At 48.6% G+C, this 18352-nt stretch overlaps 1 protein-coding gene across 13 annotated transcripts in view; it reads left to right on the plus strand.

Annotated features, from left to right (window-relative positions):
- EXOC6B (exocyst complex component 6B) overlaps positions 1-9966 on the plus strand; it is a 222204-nt gene extending 212238 nt beyond the window's left edge. For 11 of the 13 annotated variants that reach the window (XM_085547581.1, XM_085547582.1, XM_032444054.2 and 8 more), the window contains 2 exons: positions 1288-1400; positions 5906-9966. In XM_085547581.1, the coding sequence (XP_085403707.1) occupies positions 1288-1400; positions 5906-6032 (240 nt within the window). In that variant the 3' untranslated portion in view covers positions 6033-9966. Of the gene's footprint in view, positions 1-1287; positions 1401-2775; positions 3676-5905 lie in introns of those variants that run through there. The other 2 variants (XM_085547579.1, XM_085547575.1) reach the window with 2 other exon arrangements.
- Positions 9967-18352: the final 8386 nt, after the last annotated feature.

Genomic DNA, 18352 nt, shown 5'->3' on the forward strand with positions numbered 1-18352 from the left:
AGGCCTCTATGGCCCTTGCTTCGCCTGGGGACAGCCACGGGCAGACAATGCCATGGGGCCCTTCCTTATGGGGCGGGCGCCGGGACGCTCGGCTGCTGCCGATGAAGACGTCGGCACTTGGCAGCCCTGAGCCACAATAGAGCGGTCACAGGGACAGGGGGAACCGTGGCTGCTTGTCATGAGCCATGCGTTCCCCTCCAAGGCCTTCCAGTACTTGAAGGGGGCCTATAAACAGGAGAGGGAATGGCTGTTTACGATAGGACAAGGGGGAATGGTTTTAAACTGAGACAGGGGAGGTTTAGGTTGGATATTAGAAGGAAGCTTTTCACCCAGAGGGTGGTGATGCACTGGAACAGGTTGCCCAAGGAGGCTGTGGATGCCCCATCCCTGCAGGCATTCAAGGCCAGGCTGGATGTGGCTCTGGGCAGCCCGGGCTGCTGGTTGGCAACCCTGCACATAGCAGGGGGTTGAAACCAGATGATCCTTGTGGTCCATTTCAATACAGGCCATTCTGTGATCATTATGCAAAAACATGGGTGCTGTTGTAGAACCTTAGACTCATACAGTGGTTTGAGTTGGAAGGGACCCTCAAAGGCCATCTGGTCCCACTCCCTGCAATGATCAGGGACACACACAGCTCCATCAGATGCTCATCTAGATTAAAAAGTTGTAAATGTCTCCATTCATTCTCTTCTTTTATCTCCAATACAACATCTGGCATACCAAGGGACTTGGTATAGTGAGGTTGTGTTGGTGGTGGGTTGAACTGGATGACCCTGGAGGTTGTTTCCAAACTTAATGATTCTATTATTCTATTCTTTGATTCTGTCTTTAAGTTGGAAAGCACCTCTAAGATCATCTAGTCCAACCACAAACCCATCCCCACCACCGTGACACCACCAGATGTTTTGGTGCCTTCCCACAAGGCTCAGCATCCACAGCCATGGTGTATGGGCAGTGGTCATGGGTCAGGAGAGAAGTGATCCCACTGTGGAGTGGGGTATGTGGGTGGTTCTCCCTTAGGTCTGCTGCCTTGGAAATAACAAATCTCATTAAGGAGAAGCGTTGCATCTCTTTTCAGGCTCTGCCAGCAAGTTCCTTGGGGTGTCTCAGTCTTCATACCCTCCAATAGGGTAGCACATCAGGCATGCAATATGGCTAAATGAGGTTAAGACTGCAAAACGTGGCTTTTCTGGTTAACGCCTCCTGCCCAGGACCTTTGCCATGACTTAGATAAGCCCCCTGCTTGCTCACCACCTCATTTTTGTTTGTTTTTCTTCCCTGCAGCTCCTGGATCTGTTCATCCAGTGGGACTGGTCAACGTACCTGGCTGACTACGGGCAACCCACCTGCAAATACCTCCGAGTGAACCCCACCACAGCCCTCGTCTTGCTGGAGAAGTGAGTGCAGCAAGGGGCACCCTGACACTTTTCAGCCCCAGATGAAGGTTTCAGAGTAGTGGGAGTGCTAACAAAGTCCTGATTTATCCCTCTAAGCTCCAGTTTTTCTATCAAGAAGCTATGGTTTGGTTAAGGTCTTTTATTTTTGCATCATTCTTAAGCAGAGTTTTCCTTGTTCTATGACAGGCTTCCACTAGCATCTCAAGCCAGCCCCAATAATCATATGAAAATGGACAGCCTGCAGGCACTTACAGCTCTGTTTTCTGGTTCCATCAAGAGGATCATATACTAAAATCCCAGCTATGGGACAGACAGTATCTTTAGGTGGCTTCAAGGCTCTTAGAGAGGACAGGACCCACATTCTCTGCGAAAGGTGAATCTCAGTTTCATTGCAGCCTGCACTTGCTGTGCTGAGGAGCTGCTGACCCCAGTGGTCATCTCCTTGTGTCCTCTGTGGAGAGGTGAGATGCACCCTGGAGCACAAAGAGGGTTTGGCAATCCTCTAAGCCCAATCCATGCTCTGAGCAGCTCACAGTTAATAATTCCAGACTTGGAAAATCCCAGCCCACATGGTGAACTCAGGCATGGTAGCAGCATGTTGGCTTCAGTCCCAAATAGTGGGGTTCACTGCCCTGGTAACTCCTCCAGCACATACCTGCTGTCAGAGACAAGTGCCACCTGGTCACTCATCCTCACCAGGAGGATCAGCCCTGCTCTGCCCCTTTGCTTCCATCACACCTCACCAGCAAAGTAACAAACCCAAAATAATAATTCATGATTTCCTCATTCCATGGCTGGGTCTGACATGGAGGAGTGGGCAGGATGAGCGAGCTGGCAGTTGGGTTTTGGTTTGGTTTAATGTAAAATCAGATCCTTGGGTAGAATTTGAGTTGTTTTTTGGAGTACCTCTTGCTTCTGTTGCATGTAGAGTAGAAGATGCTCAGTTTGGCATTGGGGTTAAGCCTTCAGAAGCATAAACTGAGTGTGCTTTGAGACTTTGGATGTGGGTCTGTGCTGTCAGCAGTCAACTCAACCACACCTGCTCCCTTCCCATCCGTGGGAATGGCTCATTTCACATCAACCCACAGCATCCAAAGGCTGTCGGTCTGCACGCAGGGTCTGCAGTGGAGCCCTGTGTCAGTGCAAAACACCTTTATACGTTACAGCCGTATTTTATGTGTGCTTCATGCACTACGTTACATCATTTGCAGTATATTTGCAGCCTTCCATCCGTGGGGCAAAAGTGTGCAGTATATTCACAGCTATCCATAAAACGGAAAAAAAAAAAGCAAGCTGAAAGTTTGGACACGAAGCAGCCGGGTTGTGTAACTTGTTCTCATGATTATCTCTTTTCCTAATCACACATCTCCCATAGGATATCACGAGTGTAAGTATGCTGCTTGCTTGGGCTTTTACCCTCACCTTGCAGTGACTTTATTGTTTGATTTAAATGGAGCACTAAATGATCTAAATGCAAGCTGCCTTTGAAACAGTTCCCTCTGGTAACTCTATCGTCTCAAATGCACTAATTAGAACTAAAAGAGGAGCTTTTACTGCCTCGCTTTTTTTTTTCCTTTTTTTTTCTTATAGATTAATTTAAACAAAGCTTGGCTCTATTTAAGGTGGTGTTTGTTGACAGGGGTGGGGACAGCATTGAGCTCTCTCTTTCCCTTCCTCTTACTTTTAATTCCTGGGCCAGCATAGAGGGACAGCATTACACAACTGGCCTCAGCTGTCCTGGGGCTCTGCAGGTACAATAGTGTGGATCTCCTAAAGGTTCTCCTCTATTCCCAGCCTGTCCTTCATACTGGGATGCGTATCCTTATCTAGAACCATGTCACCCAGCTCTTGTAACCCAAGGCTGAAAAAGAATGGGGCTGGCACATGGCACCCTAGTGTTGACCCCCATGATGGTGGTGAGGCACTGGAGCACATTGCCCAGAGAGGCTGTGGATGCCCCATCCCTTGATGCGTTAAAGGCTGGGTCAGATGAGACCCTAGGCAGCCTGATCTGAGGCAGGAGGTTGGAACCAGATGATCTTTGAGGTCCCCTCCAACCTTCACCATCCTATAATTCTATGAGTCTATGATAAATGTGGCTTTTCTTTAAGGCTGATGGCTTTAAGGCCATCCATGGCCTCATGCCTCCGAGCTGCCCTCCCAACCCATCCACCATCAGCCTTTGGAGAAGCCCTTTGGACCCTGCTCCATCCCTGCAGGCACACACGGGCACAGGCTTGCTCTTGCTCTACAAGCAGCATGAGCTCTGAGCAAACACGCTGCGTCCCAGCCCTGCTCCCTGACAGAAACACTAATGCAGCTGGTTGGCAGTTTTGTAACCCTTTTCTCTATGAAAAAGATTCCTCTCACCTTGAGTGACAGTTGGGTGTAGGTGGGAAATGCCCATTGCACACACCAGTAGTTGTTGCAGGACTTTGTGTTCCACAGGCGTGTTTCTCATTGGTTAAGTGGGGCTGGTAGCAGCTTGGTGCTCCCAAATCCACATAGGAGATACCAGCAGCTCCTGTCCCATCCCATTTGGGATAGGGTCAGTGCATTGCCAGCAGTGCTTGGTCACCCCAACCCCATGGCTTTCTCCTTGCAACTCTTTCCCAGTCACTCAACACACCCCCAAGATTTCCTTGCATAAAACATGAAGTTCTTTAGAAACATCTCATGGAAATAAATCTGCACCTGAGCATCTTCCATGAGATTTTGGGGCTGCTAAGGCAGAGAATGCCATGCCTTACCTATGGGTATCACTGGGCAGGAACTCAGTGCTTTTTTGCCCATGGGACGACCAAGGGTGGAGGTTTCTCAAGGTGCAGGTTTGCTTCCAGCACATCTGATGTCCCTGCACAGCCCATGAGATGGAGATGGAGCTCTCAGCTCCCTGGGAAGGTGTTTGAGGAAGGGGTGATGTCCTGCAGCAGGGCAGTGGTTGCCAAAATTCCCAATGCTGCAGCACCTGTAACGTGTGTGACTCAAAACCCTCCTCTTTCTGTGTGGTTCTTGCAGGGGAGCAGCTGGCAACCCGCTTCAGTTTAAAAAAATACATAAAGAGAAAAGAAGGGATAAAAAAAACAACCCAACAGCTTATTTTGCTGAATAAAATTGCTCCAAGCTATCTGGTTACTGTTGGGAAAGCAGCTCAGTTATAATCCTGTGCCTTCAGGCACTTATAACTACAGCAAATTAGCCTTTGGGATGAGGTTGTTATTGTGTTTTCAGTTCCAAGCTGGATGGTTTTTGGAACATTTCAGATTCCCTTTGGCTCCTTTTTACAAAGACTGAAGCACGGGAAATTGTAGATATGTATTTTTTAATAGGTTAAATGAGCTTGAAGAGGTTTGTTTTGTGCTCTGATAACACAAAACCCTCCATCTGATAAACTGCTGTGCTCCCAGGGCCCATCATCTCTGTGTCCCGGTCACTCTATGCTTCATTGAGGTACCCAGAGTCAAAAACACAAGCAGATGTGGTTCATCCAAAGCCATCTGCCTCTGCCAGATCTGATTTACCAGGAAAACCAGTTACAAATTGGGGTATTATGGAGAGCAGTGCCCAGCACGCTGGGTGCATGGAGCCCAATGCCTTTAGGCTGTGCTGATGCTGACCCTTACGGGATGGTTCCACTCCCCAGCACACACCCTGCTTGAGCCATGCAATGAGATGTTGGCCCCCCAAAATGCATCTGCGAATGCAAACGTGCATGAACGCCAAGCTTTGCATGCTGGAGAGGAATGGAGCTGCCCCAGTGTTGGTGATGGTCCCCAGAGGTCCCTTCCAACCCTTATCATTCTGTGTTATTCTGGTCTTGTCCCAACACTGTGCCTTGTTGGTCCTGAGCTTGGGGACCTCATGGAGACCAATGCAATTGAAGGAAATACAAATCTCTTTGAGGTTTGTAAACTGGGGGAACTAACGTTGGATTCCTTCATTGAACATCCTGTAAAGTTAAGTCCACGCATCTGAACCTTTACAGCTGCCCCAAAAGCTGCATCTCTTGGCTGCATGCAATGCACCATGTCAAGAAGAATCATTAATGCTGTGGATTTTATGCTAATTTTTTTTAACTCCCTGACCCTCCTAATATTACGGCACTCATTTACCACGTAAGGACATTGGAACATGTAAGGACATTCTGGATGGGGCTCTGAGCACCTGGTGGAGCTGTAGGTGTCCCTGTTCATTGGAGGGGAGTTGGACCAGATGGCCTTTAAAGGTCCCTTCCAACTCAAACCATTCTGAGTTTATAAAGGGGAGAACAAGAGGTGTTAGGGGCTCGGGATTGGTGCAGTGCCTTGGCTTTGAGGAAGGTGACACAAGCTGGGGTTGGCCCATGGGGTGAATAAAGCTTGGGGCTAGACCCAAGGTGATGGTCTGTAGATCTACAGGTTTATAGGTCTACAGACAATCACCTCTTTGCTCTACCAGCCACGAGCTTCTTTCGGTGCACCCATAGCATCACTGCATGTACTGTAACCTCTCTGTTCTCTGCTCAGGATGAGGGACACGAGCCGGAAGAACAACGTTTTTGCCCAATTTCGGAAGAACGAAAGGGACAAGCAGAAGCTGATAGACACAGTGGCCAAGCAGCTCCGCGGCCTCATCAACAGCCATCACTCATGAGGGACCCACAACCTTCCCCACGCCTGGACTTGGGATCCTTGTTCAAAGAGAACAGATGTATTTTTGTATTCGCCTGTATAGTATGGATGAAACCCACCCTTATGACAAAACATTGTTAAACAATCCCGGGGCAGGTAGGTGGCACGCTGGTGGAGAGGAGGTGGTGCCAGCAGTCACCGTTCTCAACTCCTATTTTCAGGGGTTTTGCAAAGCAACGGGAAAACCTGAAGCCTGAGCGAGAAGTTCACACCCAGTCGATGGGTTGGTTGGGTATTTTTTGTGTGAGTGTGGGTGGGTTGGGGTTTTTATTTTTTATTATTATTAATTTTTTTTTTTTGTAAGCCAAATTCAAAGAATTGGTTTGACTTCCTTTTGTTAAGTTATTCAGCTGCAGAACAAGGGATCACAAGAAGTATAGGGAGGAGCCGTGGTTTCAGGTTCTTCTCATGGGCTCTGCTCAAAGGAGCACGCGTTCAGAAAGAGGGTCCCTCGTTAGCTTGCCTTGCTAGAATGAATGTTGGGTTTATGTAGGATGAGAGGCAGTGATTTCTCATTCTCTCTCCCCTTTTCCCATAAGGGCTGATTCCCACCCTGGGTCGAGGGTGGCTCCTGGAGCTGTGACCCTTTGGTGTGTGTAGTGGCACTGCTCAGAGCTGATGCACCTCAAGCTTCGCTTATGGGACTTGGTGGTGTCTTGTGACCCTACACTGGGTATAAAAGGGCTTCAAGAGCTGCCTTGTTGCATAGGAGAGGTTGGGGTGCCCTATGGGGCCAGTTTGGGCTGGGTGCTAGTAGGGAAGAGAACAGCACTCTGCTTTGCTTTTCCTCTCCGTGCTGATTTGCAGTGCTGCTTTCCCATCCTCCCTTCCTACGGCCATAGTGCCATGTCCCTGTGCCTCCAGCACACCCCTCCAACTTGGAGGTGTCCCCCATATGTGGGGTGCAGGAGCTTCCCCCAGGAGTAGCATTGTGCACCAGCAGCTGGGCTCTGCTCTGCTCTGTGCTCTGGAGCTGCCTGTGCATCACCTGCCAAAATCAAGGCAGCCTTTGAGAACCACATCACGCTATCAACAGGATGTTAATCCCGGGCTTCAGGTTACAGAGAGAAGGGACTTTTGCCCTTATCTTTTCATTCCCCTTTTGACTCTCCTTACCGCAGGTGAAAGTTTATCCGGCCGCTTCCCCCACTACCAAACCCTGACGCTGTGTTCAAGGGAATTTAAACCCTCATTGTGAATGGCAGAGCCCTTTTTAACACCATTCAAATGCGTGGGGCCATTGGCTCTCAGACCACTTGTGGAAGCTGCTGGGTGGTTCTGGAGCTTTGGTGGGGCTCTGTTCCCATTCAGCTCCCCACTGCAGGCTCCTGAGCTGCACAGGGGCAGGATTTGACCATGTGCCACCCAGCTGGGGCTGCAGAAAGGGGCATTTGTGCTCTTTGCTTTCTGCCCACAAGCACTTCTAGCATTGTATTTTTGGCTCCGCTCACACTCCAGCTCCGGATGCACAATGCAGTGGTGCTTCACCTTCCTTCTCAGCAATATTCCTTTGATTTCCTTTTGGTAAGGGTACGTGAACCCTGAAATAGGCACATTGCTAGCAATGAGCTCGTGGGGCTTCGTCTCATTACTGCAACCTCCAGCCACCACAACCAGTGAGTTATTTCCATCAATACGAGGGAAGAGCTGGAACTTGGCTTTATGGCTCCTTTCTTTGAGAGGATTGGAGGGTACTTTCTTAATGCCTTTTGGAAATATATGTAAGAAAGATGGAAGAAAAAGAAGCAGATAGATAACAGTTTTGTTGCCAGCAAGGGACCACATGATGTTATCGACCCAAGGGGACCCTCCAGGTAGGGACAGGTGACAGGGGACAAGTGGTGGCAGAAGCAGGTGGGACCATCCGCTTGGAGCATCCTTTGAGCAGCAGAGCTCAGAGATTAAAGCAAAAACCCAATGGCGGGAGGAGGAGGGAGGTTTCAATGCACGAGGCACTCAGTGAAGGGCCATCCAGTCACAAGCACTTTAAAACACTTCAGAATCACGCTGCTACAGATGCTGGCAACAGCATAACAGAGCATCAGCAAGCATGACAAATAGAGCACTCTGGTGTTTCCAGTTTTTATTAGTGGGAGGATAGACTGTCAAACCCAATTTCTAATAGCATTTCTCAGCCACTGACGTCGCTGCTGGATGAGGAGGTGCCTTTTGCACACTGAGGATTTTCCTCCAGCAGGAATAAGGGAGCAGGACCAAGCAGCATCACCCCCATGAGCCGGGACCTGGCTTGGAATCTGTGTTTTTTATCCCCAAGGAGCAGCTCCTGCATTAAGTATCCCAGAGTGGCTGTGGCTCAGGGTGAGCTCTACTCCAGGGAATGGGGCTGGCAACTGGGATGTGCTGCTGGGAATGCCCAGCCCAGCCCCATCAGAATCAGGGAGTTTCTGATTTCGGGAGGTCAAGCACCTAACCACAAGTCACACCACGGGCATGAAAAATGGAATTTTGGTGCTCTGGTCCTAATTAACTTTTTGTTCTGAGAGATGCAGCTCCATCCCTTCAAAATAAAATTAATCTTTTAAACAGACTGCTTAAAAAGCCCTGGAAGACGTTTAAAATCCCCTCTAAATCGCTTACTAATGACTGGTATCCTCTGATACGGATGGTATTGCTTATGAGGGAAAGTTTGTTGCTATAAATTTGTGATCTGGGGGGAGGCAGGGGCCAAACCCACTGATGTAACCATCAGTTTGCAACCCCCAGCACAAATAATGCTGCTATTAACACATCCATGTACATATGTTGATCATTCCTTAGGTTTTAAAGCAGAAACTGTAGTAAGAAGTGGGTGAGCCTCCCTCTCCCCGTAGCTTGGCAAACAATTCAATACCATTGGATTAAAAAGAAAAAAAGGAAAAAAAAGAAGAAAAACATAGCTTGCTTTCCTGGGAAACATCCACTTATCTTGTTTTCCTTATTTGCCTTAAAACCTCCACAGAATAGTTTTTTGGGACACTTCTAAGGCACCGAGCTGCAGAGCAAATCATAAAGGGAACAGGTTTGAACACTCCCTCCTCCGTCTCTATCCCAATCTCCGTTACAGTCCCAATCCCAGTCCCCACTGCTATCTCAATCACAACCCCAGTCCTCATCCTCATCCCAACCACAGTCCCCACCACCATCCCAGTGCCAACACCAACTTCATGCCCCATCACCATCCCATTCCCAATTACTGTCCCAATCCCCATCACCATCCCAGTCCCAAAAACAATCCCCATCATCATCCCAATACCAACCCCAATCCCCACTGCAATCCCATATGCAACACCAACCCCAATCCCCATCTCCATCCCATTCCCTGCCCTCATCCCAACCACAGTTCCCACCATCATCCCAACTCCAACCCCCATCATCATCCCAACCCCAACCCCCATTGCCATCCCAACTCCCATCATCATCCCACTGCCAACCTCAACACCAATCTCCATCCCAATCCCAACCGCAATCCCCATCCCAATTCCCATTGCCAACCCAATCCCTATCCCAACTCCAGCCCCCATCCCATCCCTCAGTGCCTACTGACTGCTTGTGTTGTTGCCTTTTCTCAATTTTTGAGGGGGAGGAGCGTGATTTTTCTAAACTAACAATGTGGTGAAGACAGCTTTTTTTTGCACAAGTTGTTGCACAATAAGGGGAAAAAAATAGTAAATTAGGTTTAACTTTAAAGGGAACTTTTGTTGGTTTTTTTTTTTTTTCCTTAAAACTCACTAGCAGAGCTACTGATTACAAACAAACAAAGAAAAACTGACTGATTGAAAAATGGACTGCATGGTTTACAGGTTAAATTGCGTTAGAAATTAGCATGTTGACTTCGACTGTACATTTATCCTATTGTAACTTCCATTAAACAATACAGCATATAACTGTTTAAAGAAGTGCCTGTGCTCACGTTGCTGCGTCACTGCTGCAAAGGCGCTGCCTTTGCCTTCACTTTGTCCAGAAAAAAATAATCCCAAATCATTTAAAGGGCCAAATTCAGCGTGTTTTTGTGCATCTGGGGGAGGTTTACTGCCTGTTTGCATGGTCTGCCCTGGGAAAACCACCCCTCTGAGTCCCATACTTCACATCACATTGGCATCCTGGGGGATAAAGCCAATTTTTGCCTAATTCTGTGGCTATTTGAAATGGTTTCCTGCATAAACAAGCATGATGAAACCCAAGTGTTGAGTAGCCACCTTCAAGGAACGTGCATTTTGCTCTCATTGATCACATCTATGTCTGCAGAAGGGGGAAGTAATCCTGAGCAGGAATTAAGATTAGGAGGGCAGAGCAAAGATAATAGGCACTTCATCAAGGCAGAGGGGATTGCATTAGCTTTCCATGGGGAATCTTTTTTGCCTGCTCACACTGCATATTTTCTATCATGGTATTTATCATCCTTTGCAATATGATGATTATATTAGTGGTTTGGTTTTTTTCTGGCCCTAACCACATTAAGATATCAGATTCCTCAAATAACTCCCAGCCTTGGCACTGGGATATGCAAGATGTTTGACCACGTGGCACGTTGATTAGGAAATTAAAGTGATACCAAATCAAAATGACACATGCTAATTAAAAAACAGAGAACTGGGGAATCTCAGCACAGAGCTCCCAGGGGCTCAGCCTCCATGGGGCACCTCCTTGGGTTAAAGCAGGACTGTCCCTAGGGCAGGATAGCTAGGGCTTTATTTAACCAAGTCTTGGAAACCTCCGTGGATGGACATCTCTGGTTGCCTGTCTCAGGGCTGCATCACCCTCCCAGCACAGCTTTTCTTAATATCCACCCTGAGCACCCATTTGTGCCCTGCTGTGTCCTCTCTCACTGCCTCTCTCTCCTCTTTGCATCAACCTTCAATGTAGTTGGCCATGGTGAGACAGCAAACCCACAGCTTGGTGCAGTCATCATGGAATATCCCAAGTTGGAAAGGACCCATAAGGATCGTGGAGTCCAACTCATTCATTCCATGTTCTGCCCCATTGCAACTCCTGGGACTGCCTTGAGGAGGAAAATCCCATGGGTTGGATGGAGACAGGCTTATCTGACAACCTTGCTTTCCTGCAACCTCAGCCAACCTCATCAAGGAAGGAGGTGAAAAGGTAAACCGAGGTGAAGGCAAGAAGGGACAGAGACAGGAGGAAACGAGCACAGAAATATCTGCTGAAAAGTGTTTGTCTCACCTGCCTTGATGAAAAATAGGGAGTAACAAACCTCCCTGCTTGTGATTGCTTGTGGATCTGGGAGTCACCTCTTCAGAGAACTCCAGCAAAAGGCAACAGGAAAGAAAACATTGTTTGGATGATAAGTGAACTCTGAGTCTGAGCAGAGGCTGGAGGCTGTTACGGAGCCAAAAGCTTCACAGCCAAGCCCCAGGTCGATGTGGGACCAGCCAGGGGTGACCCAGAATTCCCCATCTTATTAAATGCAAGTCACATGTTGGGAACACATGGGCTCCCATCAGACCTCAAAACCTCTTATGAGTGTCTACTTCTCAAAGGTTGGATTGACCGCAGTAGGTCCTGTGCTGTTAAATTGATACCACGTAGGTTTAAATCCTCACATGAATGAAGAGTTTTTGCCCCAGGACATTTATTTGGAGGCCACCCAGCATCTCACTTTTCAGGCACTTGGAGGTCTCCATCCTGCACGCTGCTGCTGTTGGTAACCAGTTTGCATTTGCTTGCTTTTGTATCAGCATTTATTCAACCCCTGGCACTGAGAGACATGGTTTAGTGAGCATGGTGGTGGTGATGGGTTGATGGTTGGACAGTTGTTTAGGTTGGAAAAGACCTCTTAAGATCCCCAAACCCAACCCCAGCACATCCCACCATGCCCATTAAATCATATCCCCAGGTGCCACATCTTCACAGTCCTTGAACACCTCCAGGGATGGTGACTCCAACAGCAGGGCAGCCTCTGCCAGTGTCCAACCACCCTTTCTAGTTGATCTTTTCAAACTGAAGGGCTCTTGTCTTGGTGCATGACCCCAAGCTTTGCACCCATCTCATCCTCCTGCCTTCACACCGCTCTGTGGGGTTGTTCAGCACTTCCCAGCTGACATCACCATGATCCCTGTTGGTGCTGATGGCTTTGTGCTGGATTTCTTTTGGTATGAAACAACACATTTGGGGCAGGATGGACATTTTTGGTTGAATGAGAGAATACAGTCAACTTCATGACACTTCTTCCTACCCATGAGAGCAAGAAGATGGTGGGCAGAGGGATGCTGAGCCAGAAGGACTGCCCTCCAAGAGCTTAAAGTTTGCAGGACTGAAGAGTTCAGAGCAAAAATGGAGGGTGAAAGCTGGTAGAAACTGCTGTCATCACACACCTGGAGAACTCAGGCATTTAGAGCAGATAAAAGGAATGTGAGAAGGAGAGAGGCAGGTTGGGATAGTGTGATTTGTGTTTGTGGGGTGGGTGTGGGAGCTGCTGGCAAGAAGAGGAGCAAGCAGGAAGATGTGGGAGGTGGGTACATCAGATTTGGGAGGTAAAAGTGAGTCGTGTGAGGGGTACCCTGGCTTGGAAGTCACAGTGCTGAGAGAGGTGCAAAGTGGATGGTGGGGAGGATGAAGGTGCAGGGAGGGAAGAAATAGGATGGGGCTATTGGGAGGAAGCAGGGCTTTTCTCCATCTCTCCTCCATGCTTCCCCAGTGTTTTGTCCTGATGTGTGGCAGTGTGTCCGACCCCCAGGTGGGATCCAGCAGCTGGTGACAGCCCCTTCATCTTCGCTGCGTGCTGTGATTATGAGCCCCACGTGGCTTTGCGGCCCTGCTAATTGCGTGCTGCGGGGCAGTAATTGAATGAAGGCTCACGAGAGCCATGGATCAAAGGCAGGCACCCATCAATATCTGCCTGCCCCGCAATCCGATTAGCAGGGAGAAGGCATAAATCACAGCTGCCCCTCCCTGACCCAGCAATACTTAATGCAGGTACGGCGCCCAGCCAGCATTGGGGAAATGGGATTTGCCCACGAAAGGTTAAGCAGCGCTGCAGATGAAAAATGACCATGCTGCCACATCCCCTCGGCGGTCATTCATCTCCGTGCCGCTTGCCATGGGATGAGGGGCTGCCCTAGCAGTGCTTGGGAGGCCATCATTCAACGTCACAGGGATGTGTGAAGCCCTAAAGACCCCCCCCCCTGTTGGGGTACGAGATGGCCATTTGGGCTCATTAGCCATTTGTACTTATTAGCCAGCCTGCAGCAGATGTGGGGGGGCTGTTTGAGGGGTTGATTTCTTCTCCTCTGTTCTCTGGCCACTTGTTGCTCCACCAAGGGACTACTGAAGGTGTTCTGCTTCCTTCTCCAGCCACCGTCCTGGTAATGAAGCTGTGCTGCAGGGGACAGGCTGCAAGAGGCCTGGATGGGTGCACCTTAGGCTGTCCTCTTCTTGGGGGCTCCTGTAAGCTGTGTGGTCCTAGGGGATGCTCTACAACCCCATCTCATCACCATCATCTGAAGATCTGGTGATGTTTCTCCACCACAAGGTGCTGAAGCCATGGCTAAATACAGTGTTTGCCTCTTTCTGCCCCCAAAATCTTTCCCTCTGCCCTGCCATCCTCTTTCTAAGCCAGAGCTGTGGGTTTTCTAGAACAGAGCATTTGAGGTGACTGGATCTCCAGGCACGTTTCTGTTCCCATCTGTCCAACCATGATAGCAAACATCCCCAGGTTGCCCTATCTGAATGTCTCATCCCTTCCTGCCTGTCTGTGCTCTTCCACTTCCCCACAGCATCCTAATTGGGATTGGAATAAATCCATAGAAGCAAAGTGTTCTTTAGGTGAGTGCCCTTAATATCACCTACTCTGATGGATGGAACCCCCTGCAAGAACTGGCAGAATCTCCCTCAGCTCCCACCTGAATCTGCAGCAAAAGGTTTAGGGCTCAGTGAGACAATGAGGTTTGCTTTATAACGAGGCAGATTTCCCAGGTTTGCTGTTTGTGGGGATAGCAGCACTGTGGAGAGGAAGAATCCTGGCTTGGGAGCTGAAGGCAGAGTGAAAAACAGCCTGCAGTCACTGTGTTTGGAATAGTGTGTGTTTGCAGCAGGTGGAGCAGACTATGGTGCAGTAACACTGAGATGAGATGCATCCAGCTCTGAGCTGGGGTGTCCTCTTGTTTCTCTATGGAAAGATAATTCCATCAAAGATGTAGACTGGGGTGGTAACTTCCTGGAGATAACAAGAGTGAGCTCTTTGTTGGGGCTGGGTGGGCACAGCCTGAACACCAACCAGCACAGGGCTGGCGAGGTGATGGAAGCATCTTTATGCCTGGTTTTGGGTTCAGATCCCACTGGATACTTCATGGGAAGATTGTTCATCTCGAAGCAAATGATGGAGGGAGGAATCTCAACAGCTCTTGACATGGGCTGCAAGTCCCCCATGCCGTGATGCACTGTCCCTTGCACCTCTCAGCATTGCAAACTTGACCAGTGCAGGGAGAAATCCATGCCAACCAGCTGGTCTTGCACACCCAGACCCTAACAGAGATGAAGCTTCAGCATTCCTGCTCAGCTCCAGTGTTCCCCAACATCATGTTTGTGAGGTCTGCCTGCAGCCCGTGCATGTGGGGGCATGCAGGGGTAGATAAGCATCTCTCTAGGGTTTGGCCCCAGGGTTCAGGCTTTATGGAAAATCCAGCCTGGCTTTGGCCACCGAGCACAGCATGTGTCAGGGCTGGTCTTCTGGGGTTCCTGGCACAACATTTCCCCACCAAGGCTTCGGCTCTGGACCAAACCCTTCATCCCAACCCAGGAAAACATTTCGCACCTGCTCGAGTGCTTTCAAGCCACTGGGATGCTTTCCCAGGTTGGGCTGCAGTGGGGGCCCTGAGGCTGTGTCTATCCCAGCAAATTAAATAGTACCAGGGTTCAGACACCAATTATCCTCGCTGTTAAATTATTAGCACTCACCCAGCTAATTCTGAGACGTGGTTCGGGAGTTTGCACAGCCCTGAGTGCTGCATTGAGTGTTGGGCCCTTGACTATGAGAAAGGCATTTGGTCAATTCCAGGGCCTCAGAGAAGAGCAACAGGTCTGAGAAGGGTCTGGAGTGCAGCTCTCCTTGAGACTGAGGGAATGGGATGGGTCAGTCTGGAGAACAGGAGGCTTAAGGGAGACCTTATTGCTACCTGCCTCCTCCTGGAAGGAGGCTGGAGTGAGGTGAGGGTTGGTAACAGCAGCAGGGCAAGAGGTGATGATGGCTTTAGGCTGTCCCAGGGGAGGGTCAGGTTGGATATTAGGAAACATTTCATCTCCAAAAGAGTGGTCAGGCAGGGAAATAACAGAGTCACCATCCCTGGAGGTGCCCCAGAACCATGGAGACGAGGCACTGAGGGCCATGGTTATGGGTATGGTGGAATGGGTTGGGCTTGGACTTAGGGATCCTACAGATCTTTTCCAACCTTAATGATTCTATGAGCCCTTCTCAGCAGGTGGGCTGGATATGGCAGCCCCATTTTGGCATGCAGAGGAGGATAATTCCATGGGTAATTCCATGGATAATTCCAAAGGCTTGTTCCTGCCCCATGGCCTCAGGGCTGGGGATGGACCCAGACACGTTGGGACAGCCACGTCCTCTGTGGCCGCAGTCAGCCTGGCGTATTTACAGCTCAGATCTGGAGTTTGGGTGGCTACCAAGCACACTGCAGTGAATACCTGAGTGATAGTAATTAATTGTAATTACCAACACTCATAAGCATTAACAGCAGCATCTCTTCTTTAAGTTTTTTGGGTTGTTTTGTTGTTTTTTTTTTCCCCAGGATGCTTATTTTTAACTATTATGGCCAGGTCTGCAGCAGCTGCTGGTGTCATCACAGGGAAAGCACAAACTTATGGCTCAAAGAGAATAAGAAGCCTCTGCTTTCCCACCAGAGCCTCAACCAGCTTCTGCTATGCCTCCCAGGCTCACCAGGATGCTACTTTCCCTATGACACTGCACACGGTGCATATGGGACTATCACTGGAGAAGGCTCCCTGTTCTCTTTTATTTCACTTAACCCAGGGAAACACTTTCTCTATTATTATTATATTCTTTTGTCATTTTCAGTTTCCCAGGAGCTTCTTAAAAGCAGGTGAAAGTGATTGTGATGAGGACGTGAGGCATCCTTAACATCCAGAGTCACCCTGCTGCCGTTCCCACATGTGTGAGACCATGACTAAAGGACATCTAAGTTACTAAAGACACACCTAAGATGCTTGGCTCCTTTCTAACTATATCTTACAGCTTCCCTCCCAACCTTGCTGAGGATATTGGACCTGAGGAAAGTAAGGAAAGATTGCCTCTGCCATGCCCAAGTAGAGCTGGAGAGACCCAGTGCTAAAGGGACACATTTTCTTCATCAAAAAATAATGGAAGGATAGCAAGGCAAGGTGTGAGCGTGCCTTAAATATGGATCTTTTTTATGAAGTCCTGTGGGTAAGTCAATTTGGAACGGGGAATCTTAAAGCAGTTTTGCTGTATTCTTCTTTCACAAAACTAAGAACTAAGTAATTTACTGCAGCGCTCATTAAATCTGCAGCTCCTTGGATGAGTTTGCATTGTAGGTCTTTCTGGCCTTATCTCAGGGTATAAAAGAAGACTTTTGTCCCTGGTGGGTGGGTTCCAGCTGGATACTGGGCAAGATTCAGATCCCAATATTCATCTCCCATATCCCTACATGAAAAGTTCAGAGGTGAAATTCAGTTGCAGTGATCTCAGATATCAATGAAACCAGTGTAGAAGCCTAGGGAGCCATAGGCTGATGCTGTTCAAGGACACTGTTCTAATTCCCTGTTTCCTTGTGGACATGTCAGGCAGTTTGCACACTGCAAGGGAGCTGAGCATGGGCTGCTGAACTTGTCTTAGGGATCTGCAATGGAGAGCTACCAGCATTGGCCTGAGTTGAAGACCTCCATGGAATAAAATTCCCCAGGAGGTGGAACAAGGTGAAATTTGCTCTCCCCTGCTGCATTGTCTGTGGATGTATTCATGCATAAGACAGCAGGTGTGGCATGGGACCCACGGAGCCTTTCTTGATGCCACATAGAGGGCCACCACAGAGCACGCTGGCTTTCTTGAGCATGGGAAACCACACTGGCATGGAATGATACAGGAGAAGCTGCTGGGGCTGCCAGCATGCTCATGAATGCAGGGCTGAAGGTCAGCCCTGGTCAGAGAGCTGCTCCCAGCTTTTTGTGCGTTGTCTACAAAGCAAATGCCTTGTTCAAACACGCTCCTCCATTGGCAAACAGGAAAAGAAAAGCAATAAAATAATGCTGCTTGGGGCTGGGAGTGGGGAGCTGCTATGGCTCCACAGATCTGAGCTGGGGGGAAAGGCAGAAAATGAGAGAAAGCCCTCCATGGTGGAAAGAAGCTGGAATGTCCCCATGTGGAGTATGCCTCCATCTTCTGCTCTGATCATGGCAGGGATTAGGTGTGAGAGAAGAGGGTTTGTTGGCTCTGTCCCATTTCTGAAGCCCTTTGAGTAGAAGTGGTGTTTTCTGTGAGTTAAGTTGTGTGCTGCTTCAGCCATGTGAGCCTATTCTTGGGGAGGTGATACCCATGCTATGAGGACCATGAATTAGAATAATAGAATGGCTTAGATTGGAAAGAAACGACATTAAAAATCACCATTTCAAACACCCCAGTCCTGCGTGCTCATCTAAATAAGAGAGGGATTCATCTCATCCAACTTTAGATCCCTGGATTCCTTCTACTGATTTTAGGTAGGAATAGTCTCTCCCAGTCAGGATTCAACTGACTGATGTTGGTGGCTAACTCTGGATGGGATGATCTGTGTCACTCTGAGAGCAGAGGAAGACTCAACAGGTGTAGCTTGCTAAGAGTCAAGTGTCTACGTTCAACCAGAGGAAAGCCCTGTGATGTGACTTAGTGTCTACCCAGTGAATTTGCTTATTAGGTCATAGGGTATGGTCTACCACTTACCAACACAAACTATGTCATGTTCCTTCACTGTTCTTATTTTCTTTACATATATGTATATATATAATCTATACTTTGATCAAATGACCCTCCAATGAACAATTGTATTGTTGGGATTTCATTCTTCCACCACAAAATGATTCCTCCAGCTCCTGAAACATGTTATTTTAGGCTTCCTCCCATTTCAAATGGTGCCTTTGGATACTGAAAAGAGTGCTCTGATAGACACTGGGAGAAAGCTTATAAAGGTAGGTAATATGTGCAAGGAGAGGAGATATGCCTTTGTAGGCATAAGATTCTTGCTCTGGATCTCCATCCCCAAGGATATCATAGGAACTTAAACACAGAGACACCAGACA

Source organism: Coturnix japonica, chromosome 4, assembly GCF_054131305.1.
Source record: "Coturnix japonica strain WE chromosome 4, WE-NBRP24, whole genome shotgun sequence".
Classification (NCBI taxonomy): Eukaryota; Metazoa; Chordata; class Aves; order Galliformes; family Phasianidae; genus Coturnix; species Coturnix japonica.